Source organism: Cololabis saira, chromosome 15 (assembly GCF_033807715.1).
Source record: "Cololabis saira isolate AMF1-May2022 chromosome 15, fColSai1.1, whole genome shotgun sequence".
Lineage (NCBI taxonomy): Eukaryota > Metazoa > Chordata > Actinopteri > Beloniformes > Belonidae > Cololabis > Cololabis saira.
Window position 1 is genome coordinate 9,655,624 of NC_084601.1, and position 25,740 is coordinate 9,681,363.

Below are 25,740 nucleotides of genomic sequence, written 5' to 3' on the forward strand. Positions count from 1 at the left end.
GGAAGGGGGGCTGAGGTTCCAGGTTCCAGGTTCAGTTTCTCCCTGGGACTAAGGTAGAATCAGCCTGTTCACACCTGAGAAACGGGTTCCAGAAGGCAGGCCGGTGCTGTCCACTTTTGAGACCGGTCTCATTCATCAGGCCAATAATGGTGAGAGTTCTGATCCTCCTCCTTCCTCTCACCTGTGCTGGGATGTGTCCCCTGGACAGGGAGGGAAAGCTTAGTGAGATCAGATCAGGTGTGTGTTTTTTCCCCCGGGGATCAGTCCATGGCCGGGGCCGGAGCTGGCCCCTGGGCGGCGGATCCGCGCTGCGGCTCGGCAGCTCTCCCCTCCTGCTCCTGCTCCGCTCCCCGTCCTCCAACTCTATCGCAATCCGAGAACAAGAACTCGATACCAATGCAGCTTTCTCGGTAATAAAGAAAATCTCCTCTGAGGACGATTTTTGACATCTTAATTGTTTGTTCTGGGCGCATGTGGCTTCAAACAGCCCCCTCTCCTCTGATGATGCGCTGCCTCTCAATCCGGGAATAAGATGCGTCCCCTTTGGTCTACGGAGAATTAGTTCATTATCTGTCTCCTACATTTGCTCTTAAAACCCTCCGCAGAAAAATAGCGACACAGTTGTGAATCGGAAGGGTAAGAAAACGAGCTGCAGCCCCCACCTGGATAATCATACCTATTAGGGTTCTTCTTACGTAAATATGATTCTTACCAAGATGATGGCAAAGTCTGGGCAGCGACCGCGCCGCTCACTGCGCGCCCCGATCCCCTCGAATTACAATAATAATATTTACAGGAGAGGAGGAACGGTGTTTTTTCTTTCTATTTATCGGTGTCCCTGCGTCTCATCGGCGTGATTTAGTCCTGGAAAGCGCCCGTGCTGGACCCGAGGCGGCTCGACGACGTCTCCATAATCCAGGGCTGTGAGAAGAGGAGGTGGATCCCGTGCCAAAGCAGCGCGGCCTTTGCGCGCTCCTGCGTCCGTCACACCTCGCTCACTCTGGGCTCCGGCGACCGGGAGAAGATGCTCTGGGAGCCCGGGGGAGAGATGCTCTGGGAGCCGGGGAAGAGTCTCCCTGGAGGGCGGAGATTGTGCGTAAAAACCTAGGCGAGCAGACGGCGGGTCCGCCCAGCGCAGAGCCGTCTCTGAAGGAACAGCCAGCAGCAGCAGCAGCCCGGCGCCCCCGCGGTGGAGATGATGCTGGGGAACCAGCAAAGTTCATCCACGCTGCCTCCACGGGACTAATGTGTCGAACCTGGATTTATTTTTAATAAGTAATAACTTCAGGTTGCATTTGACACATTCCCCAACAACACTTGGAAGTCTGGGACTTTTATCAGCTTCATCTTTCATGGTTTCTATCAGAGCTATGAGTGGCTGTTACAAAAGGGAACACTTTCAAATGTATTTCTAGAAGCTTCTCAGATCACCGACACTTAATGACACGTGGCCTTATTTTTTATTTTATTTATTTTTTTATTGGCTTTGTCTCGAACACAACAAAACCCAATCAAATTAAAAGCATCAAAATATTTAAAAAAAGCAAAACAATTTAACAGTCTCATTCAAAAATAAAACACACAGCAAAACAATGTGTTCGAGAGGGAACAGGAGGAAGCAGAACGCTTATTTAGTCCTGTCCCTTCCTCACAATATCATATCATATATAACTTATAACAATTAAATAAAGTTAAAAGAAAAGAAAGAGAAGAAAAGAAAAGAAAATTGCTTTATTGCCAAACTGGGGAAGGGTGTCCTGTGTGTGGAGGATACAGTAGCACAGTAGCAAAGCCTCCTTGTCTTTGCAGCTCTATTCACAGCAGCTGGTGTTGGGGGGCTTACCTGTCAAGTTTTGGATTTAAAATACGGGAAATTTTCCGCCACCAGCTGTCCCACCAGCCCAACCGGGCAGTTGTGCATGAACGCGTTCAAATGAACACGTTCATTTCTGTGAGAACGTTGAACTGACCGCCACGTATTTGCAAATAAAGAACTAGAATGTTCATTCTGCAAATCACGAACTGGAATTTGAACTGTTCAGATTATGTGAGTTTCAGCTTCACTGTTTAGGTCCAATTATTACGGAATAATCCTTCTCATTTCACCAGCGGGCGGCGCACACATTTAAAATACTCGACAAGGCGAAGACTTCACACTACATTACCCACAATGCAGTGCACACTAGCATAGTAACGGGCACCAGCTCCATAGCAACGGTGGCCCCAGCCCGGTGCATCTTTAAATGACCAGTGAAGAGAGAGACGTTGCAGACGCAGCGTCAGATGATGATCCGCTTATGATTATTTGCGGGAATTTTACACATTGTCTCCCAAAGAGTCCGACGGTAAAAGTCTAACCTTTCTAAGCAAATTATGTCCACCTGCGCTGAGAAAACAACTCCGACCGTCTGCCTCGTCCATCTGCCTACTAAATTTAAAACGTCATGTGGAGTTAAAGCATCCGTCCAGTGTGAGAAAATATCTGCAAGTCCTTGATAATCAAAAAAAAGTCATCAGGAAAGAGCAAGAAGACCCAACATCCCCAAACGACCCCAGTCCCACTGCTGCACCTTCAGGGGGTTGATTTACCTGCAACAGGTAGACACACTGATAATGGACTACAACGTTGGAGATTTACAGCCTGAGTAAAGTTGAAAAGCCACCAGGACAATAAATGATTATATACAGCAGGGGTCTCCAACCCTGGTCCTCGGGAAAACCTGTCCTGCATGTTTTAGATGTTTCCTGCATCTTCACACCTGATTCTAATTAATGGTCGTCATCAGTTTGTCATCCAGGTCTGCACAAGTCTGTTAATGACAGTCATTTTTATCAAGGTGCTGAAGCAGGGAAACATCTAAAACATGCAGGACAGGGTCCTGAGGACCAGGGTTGGAGACCACTACAACAGTTTTAGGATAGGGGGGTGTTTCATTCCTACTTCTCACCTAAAAATATTGAAATGAACTGAATTTGAACTAGTTCAAAATGAAAATGGTGAATTATGAATGTGAACTGTTAATTTTTAAACTATGTGAACTGAACTTTGAACTAGTTCATGAAAAGTATGAACTTGCACAACACTGCAACTGGGGTCCAGTATCTTACATTTTAAGACAGATTTAGGAGAAATCTAAAATAACTACCTGTCAACCCCTTACAAACTACAATGATGGGCTCATAGCCTGATAGGACGACCTTTGTTGACACTGAAATGCTCTGGACATTCCTATATATGTAATTCCTATAATAGAGCCTCAATGAAAACACAAAAGGGAATTAAAGCACACTTATTAAATATTTTCAGTGTATATACACATTGATTTTCTTCAAGTGAAACATTTACATTTTCTTTTAATTTGTCATTTTCACTCATGTGGCTCTCTGACGGACATCAGTCCTTCCCCCATGAGAGACACGAACATCGCAGTTACTTATCTTTCAGAATGCGTAACTGAGCCCCATCCTGCTCCTCTTTAGGGAAGTCAATTTAAAGGAGCTGTATGTAAGAGCAATAATAAAATGAATCATAAAATGACCCCGATATGTCAACAGACATTTAAAAATCATGTTCATTTCAAATACTTATGTCACTGACAACAGCACTCAAGCCAGGATATTCCAGTTTAAAAAGAGGAGTTGCAGCCCTCAACTGATGTTTATGTTGTCATTTTTTGTTTCGGCCTGAAGCTCCACCCTCCACCTATCTCCCAATCACCAAGTCAGTATTGTTTCTGAAGCTCCACCCTCCACCTATCTCCCAATCACCAAGTCAGTATTGTTTCTGAAGCTCCACCCTCCACCTATCTCCCAATCACCAAGTCAGTATTGTTTCTGAAGCTCCACCCTCCACCTATCTCCCAATCACCAAGTCAGTATTGTTTCTGAAGCTCCACCCTCCACCTATCTCCCAATCACCAAGTCAGTATTGTTTCTGAAGCTCCACCCTCCACCTATCTCCCAATCACCGAGTCAGTATTGTTTCGGCATCCGGGTTGCCAGCTCGGCTCTAATTATGGCAGCCATGGCAGCCTACGTTCCTGCTGCATTCTGCAGCCTACCTGGCAACCTCTGGTCGGGGGGAGGAGGGGGAGGGTACACGCCGCTCAACAATATTTTGAAAGTGACTGCAGTACCAGTTTTGGACATTTCTTACAGACGGCTCCTTTAATATCCCATTTTTAAAGATATTTACACAAAGTCTTCGCTTTTTGGGCAGAAATGCCTCCTCTCTTGTTAAATCCATCCATCTCTCTGATTTGTTGTTCCGAGTTTGTTCCTGTGTCGCCACTAACGTGGCGAGAACTGCCACCCAGGCTACAGCAGGGGGCAGTTCTCGCCAGGTTAGTGACAATTCAGTTTGCAGTTTTAAAATGATTATATTATAAAAATGAGAAATTTACGGGAAAATACTAATACAGGAAGACGGTGCGAAAAGATACAGTAGTTTCCCAGCCAATAGGCGAGACTTGACAGGTATGTTGGCGGGTGGGGGGTAAAACCTGCTCTGCCTCTTGCGAGATCCAACGTCGAGGGGGCATGGCTACCCTGGAAAAGATTTGAGAAGAAACAAACAGTTTAACCTTGTCGGGTCTTCATATAGGAGGTGGGGATATGTCACTTTCACAACACTGTCTAAAAGTTTACTTTTGTTTGGTCTTTACTCAGTGAATCTTTTTCATTTTTTTTTTTCCCTCCACAAGTTCTTTCTAGAGTCTTTTTAGTTGCCTCTGCCAAGACTTCCAGGACGGGACGTAAAATGAACTCCAACAGTCGCGGCAGAACATCACCGGAACAAGAAAATGCCCTCAAAGGAAATTGAAAGAATATTTTAACGTGAATAAACTTCATAAGCGTCAGCTGAAACATATGAGGACCTTTTATTTCATATTTGCAAAATTGCAATTAAAATTTAATGCTTTTAAATCTGACACATGAAATGATTCACAGAAAATCTAATTTAGTTTTTATCTGAACTGCCTATTATGTATTGAAATTAAAACCACCCCCACATTTTGTCTTAATGCATTTTTTAGTTTATGTTTTGTGTCTCTGGATACTTTGGGTAATTAGTTTTCATAGTTTTTTTTCATAAGAGGGGTGCAGGGGTCTCAAGTATGATACATCAGGCATTAAGGCATTAACATTTGATTAAAGTCAAATAAATCAAATAAAAATGGCAAATGTGTTTGTGAGCTCCTTTGATTCAAACATCTACCCCCCCATTGACACAGTTCTACATCTGCTCCAGGTGTCGTATTTTAATGGACCGGCCTGCCGAATGTTATTTCTAGTCATTAAAAAAACTGTTCATTTTGCAGGTTGAGTAATCGTGGTGGAAACAACCAGTACTGGAGTTGAGGGGGGATGGCATCCCTCCTGAAATAAAAATGGTCAAAATCATCCCCCCTGTAAAACTGCCATCCCCCCCTTTCCATCCCTTATGTCATTTCATCAATTAATGAGGTATTACTGCTATTTCAACATTTAGAGTCATCACCAGAAAAATAACACCAGAAAAATAACTTATTTGACAATTTTCACCTGTTTCAAGTAAATTTTCACTTGAAATAAATAGGAAAAATCTACCAGTGGGACAAGATTTATCTTCTTATTACAAGCAAAAAAATCTTGTTCCACTGGCAGATTTTTCTACTTATTTTAAGTGAAAATCTACTTGAAACAGGTGAAAATTGTTGTTTTTTCCAGTGATGAATCTTGTTTTAAGTGTAATGAGATTTTTTTACTAAAATGAGACATTTTAATTAGAAATAAGACAAATATTCTTGTTAAGATTTTGAGAAACCAGCACAGCCACCTGCAGCAGTGGACTCAGACTTGAACCTGGACCAGGCTGCGGTGGCCACTCGTGGTTGGATGGGAGAACGAGGAAATGAATAACTCCTATTAAATTGATGTATTTTTAAGATTTGATCATGCTAAGATGCTTCTAATCAGTTCTCTCAACCATTAATTAATGTGCTTATTTATTCCTGGAGACATCCTTCTCTTTCTTAGTGTGCTTGCAACTTTTCTTTTGTCACAGTCCAAAGATGTTTAATTCCTAATAGCGTGTATAAAAAGCAGAAAGGTGTTGCCCACTTGTTCAGGTCCAGTTGGTGGATTTGTTTCTATTTTGTGTGATTTGACTTTTGAACTTCTTGCAACATTAGTGTTTATATGAGATGCTACAGACGGTATTAGCTGCTGCAGTAGCAGCAAATAAAGCTAAACGTTTTTTTTCTAAGCACACTGCCCTGTTGGGCGGTCATGGTGCACACCAAAAAACAAGACTCCTTCAAAAAACCAGTGTGTAGTTCAGTCGCTGCCTCAAGCACACGAATAACTTCCAATGTACAGAAAGTGCATCGCAGCAGAAACAGGGTTGAGGTAAAAATGAAGAAGCTTTATCATTTTACTCTGTTCTCAGATGTCACAGTAACCTGCACATGTCAATGGCAGCAAGGCCCCTAAATCACGCTGCTGGAGATCTGCTATTTCAAAGTTTTTAAGTTGGTTATCCCTTTAGATTTCTAGATATAAACTCTAAAGCTCAGAAAAACTAGAAAGTCAAGCGTTATCTCAGTATTTGTATGCATGTATTTGTATGTATGTCTGTATTCACACAGGCATGCATATACTGTATATCACATCCAGGGTTCTATTGTTATCAGCTGTACTTATTTAATGGATATCTATTTTTATGTGTTTTTTAATCAATACTATATCTATTAAGGTTTTTCCCTCTTTTGCTCTATTTTTTTTTCAATTATTATTATTATTCTAACCCATTTTTCTTATACCAACTTAGAAAGAGGACGAGGGGATGGAAGGGAGAACGGGGAGAAAAAGTTTGCTTTGTTGCCTGTAACAGTGACTGATGTTTGACTTGTTGTAAACTGCAAACAAAGATCTAATAAAGACATAAAAAAAAAGAAAGTCATGCGTTATCTTGAAGGGTAAGTTTGTTATTTAAACAACGCTTACAGGCCTGTAGTTCAGACGGGAGTGATTTCATCTAACGGGGATCATTTCTTTGATCGGTCTTGGTTTGTAGAGGAGGTGGACGTCTCGGGAGCATTTCATCGTGTTTCCACTCAGACGTGGTTGGCTGACGAGTGAGTCACTAAACAATAGTCAAATGTTCAGCAACAGGGACCTCTGGATTTCCAGTTTTCAACTTATTAGAATAACAATAATGTCTGAGAAAAGAGCACAATAATTATGATTCATTGCTTTATATTTTCTGGTGAGATTTATTGGCAACAAAAAACTTTACATCTTTCCTAAAAAGCTTACATACAGGGCTGTCTCAGAAAATTAGAATATTGTGATAAAGTTCTTTATTTTCTGTAATGCAATTAAAAAAACAAAAATGTCATACATTCTGGATTCATTACAAATCAACTGAAATATTGCAAGCCTTTTCTTATTTTAGTATTGCTGATTATGGCTTACAGTTTAAGATTAAGATTCCCAGAATATTCAAATTTTTTTAGATAGGATATTTGAGGTTTCTTAGGCTGTAACCCATGATCAACAATATTAAAATAATAAAAGGCTTGCAATATTTCAGTTGATTTGTAATGAATCCAAAATGTATGACATTTTTGTTTTTGCAATTGCATTACAGAAAAGCACAGTATTCTAATTTTCTGAGACAGTCCTGTAGTAAGTGAGAAATCCTTCGTTAGCTGTTTGTGAATAGTTATCCAAAGAGAGGCTTCTCTTTTTGTCCACTATAGGGCTATATAACCTGGACCGCTGCATATCCAGGTCCTGAAACCAGAGCGATGAACCCTTCTTTTGCCTGAAAGCTGCTCACGTTGCAGAGAGTCGTTAACCCTCTTAGACACTATAAACTACGGGAAGAGGCGCTTAAAAAGGTGCACACCTCCTCCATCTGTGCTATGGCCTCATTCAATGCAAACTTATTCATAGGGCCCACTGGACCAGGATGAAACTGTCTAAGATTTACAAAGATGTGGAGCCTAAATGTATAAGATGTGCCCAGTCCCCTGCAAATCACCTACATATGTTTTGGAGTTGCCAATCTTTAGCTGTTTTTTGGAAAGACATTTTTAACACACTGTCAGAAATATGTAATATGTACATTGAACCAGACCCCATCATTGCATTGTTTGGGGTAGTTTCAGCCACACCACAACTCTCCAGAGCAAGTAAAGATGCAATTGCCTTTGTTTCTTTATTAGCAAGACGTTTAATTTTACTTATATGGAAATCTTCTGCAGCTCCTACTCATGTCTCCTGGATCAAATCTATTTTACACTGTGTAAAACTGGAAAAAATAAGATGCACATTGAATGTGTGCACAGACAAATTCTACACTACATGGGCCCCTTTTTTCTCATATATTAAGAAGCTTGATCTCCCTGCTGTGATGTTATTTCTCCTAGTGGTGTGCGGGTATTCTTTATTATTTTTTCTTTACATATGTATGTTTATGTATGTATGTTTTACTTGTTTTCACTCTGCTGGATGGATGTGAAGATCTAGACCCGTGATTCCCAACCCCCGGTCCCCGGACCGGTACCGGTCCGTAGAGCCGTTACTACCGGGCCGTGGAATGGCTTGTGTTCCGATCATAATTAGGGCTGCAACGACGTTGTCGACAAAAAGCGATAATCAAAATTGTCGGCAATTGTCACCAGACGGTTTTTTCCCAATGGAGTGAGGCATCTCACTTCACTTCACCTCATACAATCTCTGCCCAGAGCCGCGTGTCAGCGCAGCTTTTTTTTTTTTCTTTTCTTTTTTGCGTCTCCCCGCACCAGACGACTGCGCTCACTGATCAATACTGCAGATGCTGATCAATGATGAGCAGGGGTCCGTTTCACAAAGCAGGTTTAGTGAAAACTCTGAGTCTGTTAACCCTGAAATGAGGGAAACTGAGTTTTCCGTTTCACAAAGGGAGGTAACTCAAACCAGAGAAAGAGAGGTAACTCTAGCCTGTTTCACAAAGAGAGGTAACTTAAGCTCTCGGTCAGTTACTGCAGTAACAGACTCTCTGAACCTAACCTGGACCAGGTTTATATCAATGAACCTGGAGTTTCTCTGCGTCTCCGCCTCTTTCAGAGCCGCACGCACATTTGATTTCCTCATTCATTCAGTCAGCAGGCGAGTTTTGGCGAAGTTCTGCCGTCTGTCATTAAAAACAGAGTCAGTATTTTAGAAGTCCATTGTCACGAACATGGCATGTCCTTTTGATGAAGACACAATTGATGAAGGTGCAGAATTAATGCGCAGAGAATTAAATATTCGTCGGGATATGGTTATCAAGACCACGTAATACATGTATATTACAGTACATAGTCTCATTACAGGCAAAGCAATATGTGTTAATCCTTTATTTGTTATAATTTTGATGATTGAATTGTTTATTGATTTCATAATATATTCAAATTTTTTGAGATTTTTTATGTGGGGTTTTCATAAACTGTGAGCCATAATCACCAAAATTATAACAAAGGCTTGAAATATCTCACTTTGCATGTAGTGGGAAATAATATTTGTTTCACCTTAAGTTGAATTTACTACGAATGAAGTTTTGCAATATATTCAAATTTTCCGACCTCCACCTGTATATTATTACATGAATAAATAAGAGCATAATACAGGGGTCTCCAACTCCGGTCCTGGAGAGACCTATCCAGCATGTTTTAGGTGTCTCCCTGCATGAATGACAGCAGCAAAGTTGAATAAAATATCTATTTTTCATTGAAGTACCCATCTTTCTCGTGTTTATTATCATTTGCCACATAATTAAAGCAACCTCATACTAAATTTAAGAAAACAATTTTTGCATTTTTTTGTCATATAATTTCATCCAAAACTTGTCGAAATGTGTTTCTTTGAGTGGCAGCCCTGTCATGGCTTGGCGGACAATAAGTTCTGGTACCTGACCGGACTGAACAGCGCCATGCACAGGTGCTGTATGCAGGTTAGGTTCAGTCAGCTGCAGAGATGAGCGGACCTCAGCAAACCTCCATGAGCCGTTTCTTTACTAGTTGTTCGAGTAAAAGAAATAGTGATGAACAAGTGGAAAATCCTACCAAAAAGAAAAGCAAAAGCTTTAATCGCAAGTACGACATTATGTATATAAAATACGGATTTGTTGCAACGGGCGATTTGGAGGCGCCAAACACACTTTGTATTTTATGTGGAGAAACGCTCGCCAACGAAGCAAAAGAAGCCATCCAAGCTTCAAAGACACTTAAATACAAAACATCCTTCTCTCAAAGACAAACCAGTGGAAGGAAAAAACGTGACTTAGATTTGCAGAAGCAAGTTTTAAAGGCCACAACATCAGCTAACGTCGCTGATGATAGCCTGCATTTTAAAATGCATTGTTTTTTTCTAAAATGTTTATTAAAATTGACATAAATTGTCAACCGGTCCCTGAGCTTTTTGTTTATACTTCTGCTGGTCCTTGGCACAAAAAAGGTTGGGAACCCCTGATCTAGACGGTCTAGTAAGTACCATGATGTGCATATGGCGAATAGTCTGGTTAGGAGGATTCTGTTGTCTTATCTGGTGGAACTGTAGGTAATTTAGTCAAGGTGTATTGTTGATGTGTTGTTTTTTTGTGTGCGTTTATTTTTTTTTAGGACTATTTTTGTTAATGTCCTTTACTTAGGCATTATAATTCATATGTGCATTTATACTGTTAATGTTTGTCGTGCCAAAAATTCAATAAAAAAAGACTTAAAAAAAACCCTCTTAGACACAGCCCATAAGTTCAGTCACACATAAATGAAATATCTGCCACAAGAACAAAAAAACAGCGATTTGCTAAAGAAATAGGCACTAAAACTTTGGGAAATAAGCAGCTCACACATAACAAGATCTTCAATCAAAATGCATATTAGCATGCACATCCTTAATCAGCCCCCCTTGTAAAACGTTGTTGCATCATGGTGGAACTTGCAAAGATTATTAGCGCCTTATACTCAACACAGTTTCCTCTTATGCAGCTCATTAGCATCTCTCCTTAGATGTTCCCCTCCGTGGCACATGCCACTGCCTTTCCAGCTCCTCGTCAGTGTGCAGACAGCAGGATGCACGCCTGACAAACAGAATATGGACACACGTCTTGCATTAAGTCTATTTACCCGCACTTCTGCAGGAGTAGGAAGGAGAACACGGCTGGACAGTGGTCCTCGTGAAAGTGAGCTGATCTCAGTATCAGTGGGGTGCTCCTCTAATCTCACCTGTAAGCAAGGTGAAGTAGGAAGTCTCCTTACTTGCCGGTCCTTGCTGAGCAGCAGCAAACAAGAAAAATGTGCTTGAAAAATCAAGGTTTTACCAAAATATGCCCATTTTGCAACTGCCTGCAACACTCACTGATATTGTGTCATGGCAGCTTTATCTTTCACCTCCAAATATGGGTTTGGCTTTTAAACGTACCTTTTGAATGTTGTCGTGTATACATTCATATTTATACAGTACAGGCCAAAAGTTTGGTCACACCTTCTCATTCAAACAAATGGGGAAGTGTGTCCAAACTTTTGGTCTGTACTGTATGTATGTGTGTATGTGTGTATGTATGTATGTATGTATGTATGTATGTATGTATGTATGTATGTATGTATGTATGTATGTATGTATGTATGTATGTATGTATGTATGTATGTATGTATGTATGTATGTATGTATGTATGTATGTATGCATGCATGCATGCATGCATGCATGCATGCATGCATGCATGTATGTATGTATGTATGTATGTATGTATGTATGTATGTATGTATGTATGTATGTATTGGATGGATTTTGGAATGGATTTGATCAGATAATTTGTGCTGATTACAAATAATATAATATATTACAAATAATAGCACTGACCAAAACACCTGCAGAAATACTGCAGGAATGACATAGCAGCAGTTAAATGCAGCCTTCTGTAAGCTTTAAATATCCACTGGGCTTACATCAAATACATCAAAACACAACAATAAAAAACAGTTTTCTGAACTTATCAATATGACTCTGTCCTTCACAGGATAAGTAAAATGGATCACTGCAAAAACTCAAAATCTTAACAAGAATATTTATCTTATTTCTAGTTAAAATGTCTCATTTTAGCAAAACAAATCTCATTACACTTAAAACAAGACTCATCACTGGAAAAAACAACAATTGTCACCTGTTTCAAGTAGATTTTCACTTAAAATAAGTAGAAAAATCTGCCAATGGAACAAGATCTTTTTGCTTGTAATGAGAAGATAAATCTTGTCCCACTGGCAGATTTTCCTACTTATTTCAAGTGAAAATTTACTTGAAACAGGTGAAAATTGTCAAATAAGTAATTTTTCTGGTGTTATTTTTCTGGTGATGACTCTAAATGTTGAAATAGCAGTAAAACCACATTCATTGATGAAATGACATAAGGGATGGAAAGGAGGGATGGCAGTTTTACAGGGGGGTGATTTTGACCATTTTTATTTCAGGGGGGGATGCCATCCTCCCTCAACTTGAGTACTTTTTATATATATATATATATATATATATATATATATATATATATATATATATATATATATATATATATATATATATATATATATATATATATATATATATATATATATATATACATATATATATATATATATATATATATATATATATATACATATATATATATATATAGTATTTGGACCTCAAACACCCGGGTGATAAACATCTGTGGATGACTCGTGTACATTAAATGCCTAATTTTCCTGAAACAAACAGAAGCATTAATCTGCCCTGTTAACGTGGATATGTGGAGGTTCAGCAGTTGTTTTGATGTTGACACCTGTATCGGTAAACATGTTACATAAATGTGCACCGTAATTGTTAGACAGTCAATGTGTCGTGGATCATTTATTGGGTATATGTGAGGAGCATTACATAAATCCCTCTAAAACAATCTATGGCCCAGTTAAGGTTTAATTATTGCACTTGGGGGGGGAGACGGTGCACGAGCAGAGGAAAACAACCTGAATGTTGCAGAATGTCTAGTGTCGGGACACTGGTTGGGTCACGCAGTCCACAAAATGACTCAAAAAATCTAAAGTGGAAGTGACACATCCTTATTCTTCCACTCTCAGCTCTCGCTCAGTCACTCCCATGCACACACTCGAATCTCCATGGAAACTGATAAAAGAACAGCCTGCAAATAAAAAAATAAAAGGAGAAATTGACAAAGCAAAATATAGATGAACTGTGGCAGAGCGTAAGAAGGAAGAAAAAAAACTTGTGATGCAACAAAAACTGAGATGGATCTGGGGAATCAGAATGTCAAAACAAACCAATCAAATGTCCAAAGAAAAGTTAACCTCTTGAACCCACAATAAAAGCAGTAGGTACTGATCTCAATCTGCCTAAATTCCCTTTTACTTAGATCTGTTTTGGTGTGGCCTCAAACGGAGAATTGATGGACTGGCGTCCGTCGGAAAGGCCGACCCGAGCAGCCGGATCAGAGTAAAGGAGGAGGCGTAAAAGTTGTCCGGATGTTGCAGATAGCAGAGCAGAGAGAGCAGGCCACAGAAGAGCGGAGAGGACAAGGGAAAGAGTACAGCACTGTACACCACCTACACTCGTCTCCATGGCAACTACCACACTAGAACCAGTGATAATGCAGCTCGCTCTCTTCCTACTCTGCAAACTGGTACCATATGCAGCGTGCTGTATGTGGGAGACAAAGCTTTAATTATCCTGTTGTTGCAGAAGATTAGATACATTTTTTTTAGAAGCATTAAACTACCATAACAAAACTAAAACACTGCAGGCTGTATGCTTGAACGCATATATTACATTTGTGTGTTCACCAGAGGCTCCGGCTCATCCTGAGACTGAATTCATCACGATCGCTTGAAGGAGCAACTTGTTATTTTTGAATTAATGTGCTAGGACTTCATCTGCACCCGTGTGTGGGCAGCAGCTGCCGACGCTGAGGCGGACGAGTTGAAAAGGCACCATGAAATACACGGCTTCACTCTCAATGTGCTCCCCACTGTTGGTATAAATGCAAAGTGATACTCTGTGCAGCGTTGTCTTTGAGATCTGGAGACGAGGAGACTGAATATGGCTCGGCTGGCTGTGAAAGATTGCCATCTACACGTTGTTGGCACAGAGCGCTCGGCTTGTATGCAGCAAGCAGACACATCTCAGTTTGGAGTTTGTCATAAAACAGCCGGGGAGTTATCAGAGCAGAGGATTCTTTGACTCAGTGAGTCGTCAGTCGTCTGGACAGATTGTGTTCTCTTGCATCATGACAGATCTCCCGCTACCTTTTCATGATTAAATGATTAAATAATCTATGGTCTCAGCCTGTCAGCTTGTGTACTGTGATGTCCATCTCTTTAACTCCAGCCAGTCATTTCACATCAATAAATATCCATGAATGAATGATTCACCAGTGTTAGATACCCATCAACCAAGCCCAGAGGTCCAGACTCGGCTGGGCCTCCTCACCTGTCAGAACTTAGCAAGGGAAAATATTTCCTATCATTGCAGCCTCTAGTGGTCAAATACGGAAGAGTATTAGGGCCAGACAGGAGAAAAATAAAAATAATATTTTAGAGGAGGAAGATTTTTTTTTCATTATGCACTTTGAAAAAAAAGTCGAAATGTTGAGAAAAAAGTCAAAATTTTGTGAACAAAGTTGAAATGTCGAGAAAAAAATCGAAATGCCGAGATTAATGTTGAAATACAATTTCAAGAAAAAAGTCGAAATGTTGAGGAAAAAAGTCAAAATTTCGTGAATAAAGTTGAAATTTCGACTTTATTCACGAAATTTTGACTTTATTCTTAAAATTGTATTTCAACATTGTTCTCGACATTTCGACATTTCGACTTTTTTCTCAAAGTGCACAATAAAAAAAAATCTTCCCCTCTCAAAATATATTTTTTCTCCTGCATGGCCCTAAAATGCTAACATACTTTTCTTTTTTTTTTTTTGCTTCCTGAGATGGTGTTTTTAGTGAGCAATGGTGTCGCTCATCTCCCGCAGCTTGATGATGACAGTCGGGACAGAGAGGACTCCCAAATATAATAATCAAACATCTGTAGCTTTGGTGACAGCGTGCTCTGGATTCACGTTCAAATGTTTACCTGAATCCTCAACTTATGTCTGCTAGTACCACGACGCGTCTTCAGGGTACAAACCCAAATGTTACGTGGGTTCTTCCTTTGTGTGTATTGCAGCGAGTTTAAGAACAGAAAATACCAACACAAGTGGAAGCATGACAACAGGCCCAAACAGAACCTGCCGGGTTCCAGCTTCCCAGTTTGGTAATAATGATCTCAAGTCCAAGTCTTCTTCCAGAATATGACCTGTAAAGCTGTGCGTGTTCACGCCTTAAAGGTGTTAAACACCTCATCACTCATTAAAAACAGGAACTGCTAATCAAATGCACTCAATTAAATGATCATTTATCTGGAGCATCCTTGATGCAATGCAATGGAGGAAAGACATCAGTAATTACCGTAGAGAAGGAATCCTTGCAGCCCATCGATCTTGGAGTCCATTATTGATGATCATTGTCTGGGGAAAAACGCTTGGGGAGGTTAAAGATCCAAGTTCACCCCAAGGTCAGACCACTGAACGGGACACTTGAGACTCTACAAGCCCCGCTTAGGGTGTTAAATGTTAACGTTCATGACAGTAAAAACCTGCCAAAGAACTTTATTTACAGGAATAAATATATGTTTGCAAAGTTGCTTCTGAACAATCCAAATCCTGTTTTTTTGAAACGAAGAGTGAGGTTTGTCTCAAGAAAGTCATCCTCTCGGATCCGCTCTCACAATCCCAAACACATATATTTTCTCCAATAAAAGTGAAAGTTCTTTTCATTTATGTATTATTATTATGGTCAGATTTTCACCTTTGAGCGTTTTACAGGGATCACTGAACCCGGTGACTAAACGTTTACATTAGTTTTGATCTCCAGAGGCCGAAGCTTGTCGAGATGACCGCCAGCTGCAACAGAGGTCAGAGGTGGCTGATTAGTCAAGTGCCGAAGGGGGTTTTTATATTGAGAACAAAAATAGAAAGCCTAATTTAAGGCCCTGCAGGGAGCGGCGCAGCAGTGTTGTTGAAAGCAGAGGCAGTTTTCAGCTATTAAGCATGCAGAGGACAAAACTCAGCTCTTTAAAAGCTGCAAAAGCACTGAAATATGCCTGTTCACTGACTGATTTTTATAATACCGATGCCAGAAGGGCCGAGCCTCCAGCAGAGTATGTACCATCATCACCCAGACGCCCAGACAAGAGGAACAAGGGCACACATCTGGAATAAATAGAGATCCGCCGTCACCAGCTGTTTCTGTTGAGATGTTAATAACGACGTGTCGGGAGGAGAGAAAATCACTAATTTGATCAATAAAAACTGTCTGGGATTTGTCTGTCTTTAATTTAAACTTTGGGTTTTCCAAAACTATGGGATGAGGATCAGCAATAGAGCTGAAATGAATGTGAGATTAATTTACAATTAAGAAAAACATTCTCTCTTGAAGTCAGGCGGGATTCAAATGGGACTGTCAAAATCTCCTAAAGGACTGATTTCCAAGATTTATACCTCACTGCTTTACTCTGACTCTTCAGGTTATAACTCTTTGAAGCTGTTGTGGGAGCATGATCTGAAGGTGACATTTAATCCTGGAGACTGGGACAAGATCTGCAGCGGGAATTTTCCTAAATGTACCTCAATCTCAGATAACAGAAAATGTTCCCTGACACTTCCAACCTCTGTTATAAATGTAAGACACACAAAGGTACATGTATCCATTTGTTTTGGTCATGTGACCACATTCAGATTTTCTGGAAGGGGGTTCACTCTGTAATCCAGGAGGTCATTGGTAAACAGCTCTTGCTGACTCCTTCTTTCTTTTTACTCAACCATGATGCTCCAGATAAATTTTTGGACACGGACACCAAATCTCTGTTAATAATTCTTTTGTTCCTGGGTAAAAAAATGTATCTTGCTGCGGTGGTCGACTCCCCAGGTCCCTACAGTCGACATGTGGATGTCACACATTTCTGCTCTTATTCCTCTTGAGAAGTTGACCCATGACCTTCATCACAAATCGGACAAGTTTTGGAGGATCTGGGAACCATTGCACTCCTTCTTACAGAAGCCTTAACTCTGCCCATGAAGGATGAGGACTGCCTATTCTTTCTTTCACTTATCCCATGTATGTGCTCTTCGTTTACCTGTCTCTTAATTTACCTATTTTACTTATTCATTTTATGCATACGTACTGCGCAGCACTTTCTGTTGGTTTGGGGTGTTTGGTTTTTTTTTCTCTTAATTTTATTTTTATGTTTTGTTGTGTGTCATTTTGTTCTGTTCTAATGTTTGTACCCATAAAATTGAAAAACCAATAAAAAAAATAGAAAAACATTCCAATTGAAATGGATTTTAGAACAGTCACGTGGGCTGAAAACACTACAAAGTAACACGTTATTGACCTTAAATCAAATTAAACAAAACTCAGAAGACCGGCGCTTTAGTGATGTCATGAGGTTTTGTTTTTTTTGTTTTTCTAAGACTTTAATAAATGGTTTAGATATTCAAACATCTGCTCTCATCACAAATAAACCTGTGTAAGATGTTGACCTACCACAACATCCTGCAAACCTCTTATTCTACTCAGCATTTCTCTCATACAGACATTTAATATAAAAACGTAACAGAAAAGACTCTCTATGCCTATTTCTATTGATCTAGTCCAGATAAGAGCAGCGATTGGTCAGGAGGTGGTGCTCCAGAACAGGTTAAGGTTTCCAGCGAGTTGCCATGGAAATAAACCCCAGTAAGACGTGACCCAGCTGTGGATAAGAGAATCTGAAGTTACAACCCCCACGTAGCGGTACAGCCCCCCGGTTTCTCTGCAGATTAAATTAGTTCTCAAACCAGCAAAGGCTCCTCCACAACACCGGGACAGCAGAGCAGACGGAGTCAAGAAAAACGGCTGTCGATTCAAATGTTTATTTTTTTTCCCACTGAAAAGTCTGTCAGGAAACATCAACACAAGTTATAAAAAAATAAAACACTGCAAAAACTCAAAATCTTAACAAGAATATATCTGTCTTATTTCTAGTTAAAATGTCTAATTTTTAGTCAAAAAAAATCTCATTACACTTAAGACAAGACTCATCACTGGAAAAAACAACAATTTTTCACCTGTTTCAAGTAGATTTTCACTTGAAATAAGTAGAAAAATCTGCCAGTGGGACAAGATTTTTTTGCTTGTAATGAGAAGATAAATCTTGTTCCACTGGCAGATTTTTCTACTTATTTCAAGTGAACATTTACTTGAAACAGGTGAAAATTGTCAAATAACAAATTATTTATCTGTTGATGAGTCTTGTTTTAAGTGTAATGAGATTTTTTTGACTAAAAATGAGACATTTTAACTAGAAATAAGACAAATATTCCTGGTAAGATTTTGAGTTTTTGCAGTGAATACAAACAGTTCCAAACAAGAGTTGTACATCAGCTTGTATAAAACATGAGAGTAAAGGAGGCTGTGATGGAGCAGCATGAATGTGATCTATGTGGCGGCGGCGCTCTGCCGGACCACCATCTTCTGCCGGGCCCCCTTTACCGCGGCGGCCTCGCCCCCCGCCGCGGCTCCGGAGGTGTTGGGAAATCCGTGAGCGGACACATATTTACGGTACGCCTCTCGGATGATGCGGAAGGCTCGTGCATTGGCGTACGGTATGTCCGTGACCGGGTCTCGGTAGAGCGCGGCCTTGTGGGTGACCGGACAAACCTCCTGCACGGGCAGCGTGGGGCTGGACTTGGCCGAGGGAGAAAAGGCCGACTCAAACGCCTCGTCTTCACTGAAAGTTATGTAAGTCCGCGAGCACAAGCCTCCGCTGGGCTGCTGCTGCGACGCCGTGCTGGGATTCTGTGGTGCAGCCTGGGGAACGTCCTGATCCAGCCTTTAGAGACGGGGATTACAGCCAGATATATTTGTTTATGGAAAATGATGTGCATTTACTTTATAGAGAACAAGATTTACCTCAATATATTTGTCCTATTGGGCTTTACTCTTTTTTTTTTTTTTTTAATCTCTTGTTCTGATCAAATTCAGAGGAAGCGCATTCTCAAATCTCCCAGCAGGAGATTTGAAATGTAATAAATCTCCTTATTAAATTGCATAACTGCTAAACATGGACGTATAATATTTTGGCATACGGTAACCTAGACGGGATTTAATACTTATGAAGCAGATTATTTTAAACAGAGATAAAAAAAATAGAATTAAAAGGTTGACATTTTGTTTTGCAAAACTCTTGTGGAAGCAGGTGCCCGTACATACCCCTCAACGTCAACGTTTTCTTCCTTGAGGACTGAATGTGAGACGATGGGCATGAGGACAGAATGGTACCGGATGGTGGGGCCCTCGAAACGCCGCTTCTTATGGACCTGTTTCTTCTTGTCTGCTTCCAGACGCTCGTAGTTTTCTGCAGACATGAATTACACCCAATCAAATCTGGCTAAAACATAGTGGTTGAACTAAAATCATTAGTGGCCTTTTAATGTTGTGTGTTTATCACTTTGGTCGATATAGCTGCAGATGTGCAGACTGGTGATGTTGCTGCTCAGTGCTCGACCACATTTAGGTTCAAATGTTTTTAAAAAGAACAAGAAGCAGCATCACAGCTGTGACGGAGAGGAAACGGAGGTCCTCTCCTGCTTATAATTCATTGTAAATAACACATATATGAAAAATAATAATAATAATAAGGAGAAGATGAATGTCACAGAGGAGTGGTTCCCCCCAAACATTGAACCAACTCCTGTGATCTGACCTCTTCATCACACTGCAAAAACTCAAAATCTTAACAAGAATATTTTTCTTATTTCTAGTTCAAATCTCTCATTTTTAGTAAAAATAAAATCTCATTACACTTAAAACAAGACTCATCACTGGAAAAAACAACCATTTTCACCTATTTCAAGTAGATTTTCACTTAAAATAAGTTGAAAAATCTGCCAGTGGAACAAGATTTTTTTGCTTGTAATGAGAAGATAAATCTTGTCCCACTGGCAGATTTTTCTACTTATTTCAAGTGAAAATTTACTTGAAGCAGGTGAAAATGGTCAAATAACAAGTTATTTTTCTGGTAATGACTTTTTTTTTTCTAAAGTGTAATGAGATTTTTGGACTAAAAATGAGACATTTTAACTAGAAATAAGACAAATATTCCTGGTAAGATTTTGAGTTTTTGCAGTGCATCATTAAGTCGCTCGTGTATTTGTAGTTGTAACGCCTGAATTAAACATGTTCTCACCCAGAGATCGAATGTTGACTTCCGCTGTTATCTTGGCCTCTGCCAGCAGCTCTTCCTGGGTCAGAGGTCTGTCCCGGTGAGCTCCTCTCCGTCTCCGAGGGGCGTCCTGCCGCTCCTGCAGGCGGAGGTTGGTCTTCCTGGTGTGTTCACTGGTGGACTGACGCACAGACTTCCGAGCTGCAGAACAATTGAAGCACAGACCTCAGTTATCTCCCCCAAGTGAGCCATGGACACTGGTGGGTCATCATTGTGTGCTTTCCTTGGAATGTTAAGAATAATTCAAGCAAACTATTTAATATCATTTCCAGACAGAAATGAATACAGAGATCAAACTTACTCTCACCAAAATCTTGGAATTCTTGTGGAATCCTTCTCTTGACTTCCACTTTGATTTTCTCCGTCTTTTTCTGCTCCTCGTTGGGCTTTTTTGGTTTGGGTTTAGCTACCTTAATGGGTTCCTTGGATTAAACACAGACCAAAAACACAGTATTAACTGCAAATCAATTTCCCCTTTGTACTCAGAGTTTGATATCCTGCAGTAAAACCCAAACTTCCCTCAAATCTCAACGTACTATTTTCAGAACATGGAGACAGAAAACAGTTCCTGGTATGTTTAATCACTTTCTGTTGCAAGTTTAGATTACTATTATTATTTCTCTATAAAAATGAAATTGAATAAAATCAGTATAACTTAAAAAAAAAAGACAGAGTAATGCAAATACAAATGGTAAGGTCAAACAGTTAAGCTTCTTGTTTCCACAGCTGGTGCAGAGAGCCTGTCATTTAGTAATAAACGGCTTCAACAGAGACGCAGATGCTTTTCAAGTCTAGATGTATAATTATATTCAAGTGGGAAAGAATTATGGAGAGATAAATACAATAGGGTTTTGAGAGAAATTTAGATTTGTTGACTCTCTTAGTCAACACATCTCCCAAATGAACCTGCCATTATTCATTCATGAAAAAGATATCTTATGCTCTATTCGCATGAGATCTGTGGTTATTTGTATTGATTGCAGATGCTCCCTGTGATATTTATCAAGTGCAAACTTTAATATCAAGTAAATGGCTTTGGCTCAAAGTAACTTATTAATTTGTTTTTTATCATTGCCACATTTTCTTCCTCTTTCCCTGCAGCCGTGGTGAATATGATAAATATTATTACAATAATAATAATAATAATAATAATAATAATAATAATTTAAACAATATCCTGGGGAAAAAGGTATATATATGTGACTCAAAACGAATGTTGGTGTCACAGGTCAAACCTTTCCCTGCAACAAAAGCTCCAGCTACAATTTAGTGTTCTGTTACCACGGCAACTTAAGCTCGAGTCACATTCAGATGATAATTTCATTGAATATTTACCCGTTAAAATCCGACCCGCTGTCATTGAAATTCAACTCAAGAAGCAGATCAAACACTTTAAAATTAAATATTAACAGCCTTCAGTTATATTCTGCAAAAGTGCTGCACAAAACAGGCACTGGGGTATAGTTTTGAAATTACAGCAGGTTCACAGGTAATAAAGTCCGATGCAAATAGGGCATTAGAGCAATTCAGGTAATTGAAGGCACTTGTTAGGGCAAGGGCTGGATTCAAAGTCTGATAGCTCCTGAAATGAATGTCGTACCTTATAAGCTTTAGTGACGACGCGACTTTTCCTTTTAGGAGCATCATCCTCGTGGTCACTGTCCGGCTCATCACCCTCGTCGATGTCAAAGTCACTGTCCACTTCATCCTCGGTGTCTGAATGTTCTCCGTGATATTCATCATCTCCAGATTCCTGAAAGCAAGAAAAGGGGACAGTAAAGATGACAATTTAAAAAACACTGACAAGCAGATGGGGTATAGTACAGAGAGGCTCCTCCAAAGTTTTTTGTATGTTGAGGTCAGACTTTTTGATCAAATAAATACTAGTAAAATTAATAAATAAATAAATAAATAAATAAACACACCAGCCAGGCACATGTGAGTCTATAAAGAGCAAAACAAAATTAACCTAAAAACTTCAAATTTACAAGTTGCGTTCTGCTTTCCTCTTAAAGGCTTGAAGCAAGGCAACTGGACTCCCGTCTTCTTGGTTCTTGTGTGCCCGTGTCCACGCCAGCATAGTGTTTTGAACTTTAGGAAAAATGCTCTTGTTATGGTGCGAGAGTACGAGAACTTATCAAGGACTACAGAAACCACCTTGACTTAAATTTGAGCTGCAGACAAAAGTTCAAGAACAACGAGAAAGGAAGTCCAGTTGCGTTAATTCAAGCTTCTGACAGTTACCATGACCATATAATGTAAGAGTCCACACCAGCATGTTCTGCTCCAGGACAGTTGCCTAATGTTTCAACATCTCCTTTGATAGGGACAACAGAACCATTAACAGCAACACTTGAGGTACAAACTACATGGCAAATGGCATTTTGATGCATATGTAGATTGTGTTTGCTAAGTCAGGCCTTCCTGTAAGAATATGTTTATTTGCAGGTTACAAACCAGTTCCACAAATACATGTTAGTTGTAGTTCTAAAGATGAATGTGTTCCAATGGGCAGAAATGTAAATAAAAAATATCATCATCCAACTAGAGGACGATGTAGTGGAGGTGAGGTAGAAGTGGTTATGCATGACAGAGAAGAGTCAGTAACATTCTTATGTCCAGAGATAATTGTTTTTTCCATCTCCCAGCTCTCCACAGAAATGCCAGAGCAACTGATACCAATCTCTTACACAAGACAAATTATCAGCAAATAGCTGCAGAAAACAGGAAGACTAGAAATTGAAGAACAAACTGAGGGTTTTAAAATGTAGGTTAGAAATTTTTCAGTTCACAATATGGACTCATAGCCATAATGTTCTGAAGAACGGGGAACTGGGCAGCCTTTCTGTCTTTAAATCTGACGATAAACATATTTGTCAAATGAAAAGATGCTGAAAATGTTGGCATCAATCCCACCTTAATGGCACCGATTCGATCATTTTAATGACAATAATTGCTGTGAACTGTAGTGTGTGTGTGTGTGTGTGTGTGTGTGTGTGTGTGTGTGTGTGTGTGTGTGTGTGTGTGTGTGTGTGTGTGTGTGTGTGTGTGTGTGTGTGTGTGTGTGTGTGTGTGTGTGTGTGTGTGTGTGTGTGTGTGTGTGTAATAATCTGCTACATCTCTCAGCTTTTGTGTGCACACATAGACCACTTAGTAAAGTGTGTATGTAATTCAACATCAATTCCCTCATGGGGAAGTTAATTCAGCTTAATGGCATACACAAAATGAGATATTCTATACATGTCCACAATGAATTTAATCACGATCAATGCCTATGACGCTGTGCTGACAACAAATTGCTGCGTAAACAATCACATGCACACCCTTCACACGGATCCCACCACAGGCTGTGCACTTGCACATACAGCTAATAAATAATAAAGGAGATGGATGCAACACGTTTGATAATTCAAAGAGCTTGAGAGCTTCAACACTCAGAGTCTCAGAGTCATCAATCACTGTGCAATAATAATAATAACCACAATCATATGCTGTAGCAATGCACCTTTCAATAACCATGTCTACCTCATTCTGCTGCACCTTTCACTTTTTTTTTTTATTGTATATATGTAGAGGTGGGTAGTAACGAGTTACATTTACTCCGTTACATTTACTTGAGTAAGTTTTGGGAAATGTTGTACTTTTAGGAGTAGTTTTGAATCACTATACATTTTACTTTTACTTGAGTAGATTTGTGAAGAAGAAACTGTTACTCTTACTCTGCTACATTAGGCCACATTGAGCTCGTTACTTTTCTTTTATCCCTTTTATCCGCGTACGCATCAATCTCATGACATCACTGGGTGATTCTTTAGGAAAAATGTTTGTTTTTGCATGTTTTTGCATGTTTTGTCACATATATACACACACACACACACAGAGTTTCTATGAGTTCATGTTTGCTCTAGTTCTGCCTGGTTAAAAAAGAAAAGTACAAAGGCTTGAAATGTTGTGCTACTTGTGCTTAATCTATTTTTTTTATTCTGTTATTATTTTATTTATTAAAGTACTTGAATTTACTTTAAGATTATTTTAATTAAAACTATTTTTTATTAATTTATTTTATTGATTTAATTTTCCTGAAGATGATTATTTTGTACTTTTGTCTGTTTGAATGGTTGTGTTAAAAAAATAAATCAGACGTTACTCAACAGTTACTCAGTACTTGAGTAGTTTTTTCACCAAGTACTTTTTTACTTTTACTCAAGTAATTATTTGGATGACTACTTTTTACTTCTACTTGAGTCATATTATTCTGAAGTAACAGTACTTTTACTTGGGTAAATTTTTTGGCTACTCTACTACAACTACTGGCTACTACTACTTTGTCTATTTTTGTTGGTTAAGCTGATTCTGATGTGCACATTGTGTAAAGCCTCAAAGTCACATACACTTACTTAAGTCTCGGGAAGATACACAACTAGACTGACAGCTGTCCTTGAAACTTTTAAACCAAACAGTCATTTCTGAGAGTGATTTGGAGTGATGTTGATGACCAATCAGCTTTGAGAAGAAGTTGAACTCAACAACAAAAATGTACAGAACGCTCTGAAATACTACTAACTCGTGTTAATATGAGTGACATTAACAGAACAACAACAGTTTATGAATAGTTAGTTAGCTGCTGCAGGTGATGAAGCCAGTGATTGTTATTGATCGATAATGATCGTTAATTACTCACATCGTTAAACCCTCCGTAGGTGGTTTTGTAGAACTCGTCCTCTTCTTCAGCGTCCAGTAACTTGGACATGCGGTTCCCCGCGGTGTTCCTGGGCTCCCGCCCCCCGGCCAGAGTCATGGCTCTAACGTAGCTCTGCACGGACCCGGGACTTTATTTAGTTATCTAGCTTGTTTTACCGGGGCATTAAATGTCGTGGTTTATTTAAATGTATTCTGTCTATTTTGTTTAATCCATTTCAGCATTGTGAATTAACGTCCTTCAGTTAAAAACGTTTATTTTCTCACCAGAACAACAGAAAGAAGGACAGCAGCCAACAGCTAACAAAGGTGCAAACCATCACATCCGGGGCAAGACCACGTGCTTCCGGTTAGGGTGGTTATTTTCAAAATAAAAGTATTTTTTCACATTAGGAAAAAAAAACTTTGAAGGATTTCCAACAAGGTTTTTCTTGCACTTTTCTCTCAAAACCCTTTTTTTTCCTTTTTAATTAATAGCTTGATGTATTACACTGCTACCTACTGGGAAAAGATATAGGTTCATCCACACGAGTTTTGAATTTGAATGTTTATTGTTTATTTATTTATTGATTGAGTGATACAAAATGTCTCTGTTAAGCCTGTGATTCAAATATGCCAGTATTATGCAATAATATTCTTATGTCTGGCTTCAATCAACATTCAGATTTCTGTTTTGGCAATCTGTGCAAATA

General features: G+C 39.5%; 1 protein-coding gene across 2 annotated transcripts; it reads right to left on the reverse strand.

Annotated features, from left to right (window-relative positions):
* Window positions 1–18,011: 18,011 nt before the first annotated feature.
* On the reverse strand, window positions 18,012–25,366 carry vps72a (vacuolar protein sorting 72 homolog a). Of its 2 annotated transcripts, none has more exons than XM_061741812.1 (6): window positions 25,032–25,366; window positions 21,951–22,103; window positions 20,658–20,772; window positions 20,315–20,491; window positions 19,339–19,483; window positions 18,012–18,958 (listed from the first exon to the last, which is right to left on the reverse strand). In XM_061741812.1, the coding sequence occupies exons 1-6, from the start codon at window positions 25,146–25,148 to the stop codon at window positions 18,565–18,567; spliced, it is 1,101 nt and encodes a 366-aa protein (XP_061597796.1). In that variant the 5' UTR covers window positions 25,149–25,366; the 3' UTR covers window positions 18,012–18,564. The 2 variants fall into 2 exon arrangements, with proteins under 2 accessions (XP_061597796.1, XP_061597795.1); XM_061741811.1 differs by having other exon boundaries at window positions 18,320–18,958; window positions 20,652–20,772.
* Between the last annotated feature and the right edge of the window lie 374 nt (window positions 25,367–25,740).

Coding starts and splice junctions, on each gene's coding strand:
- vps72a (XM_061741811.1), bottom strand. CDS start 25,148: ATGACTCTGGCCGGGGGGCGGGAGCCCAGGAACACCGCGGGGAACCGC. Junction 20,492..20,651: donor ATTCCAAGATTTTGGTGAGA/GTAAGTTTGATC, acceptor ATTGTTCTGCAG/CTCGGAAGTCTGTGCGTCAG. Junction 18,959..19,338: donor GAAAACGTTGACGTTGAGGG/GTATGTACGGGC, acceptor CCGTCTCTAAAG/GCTGGATCAGGACGTTCCCC.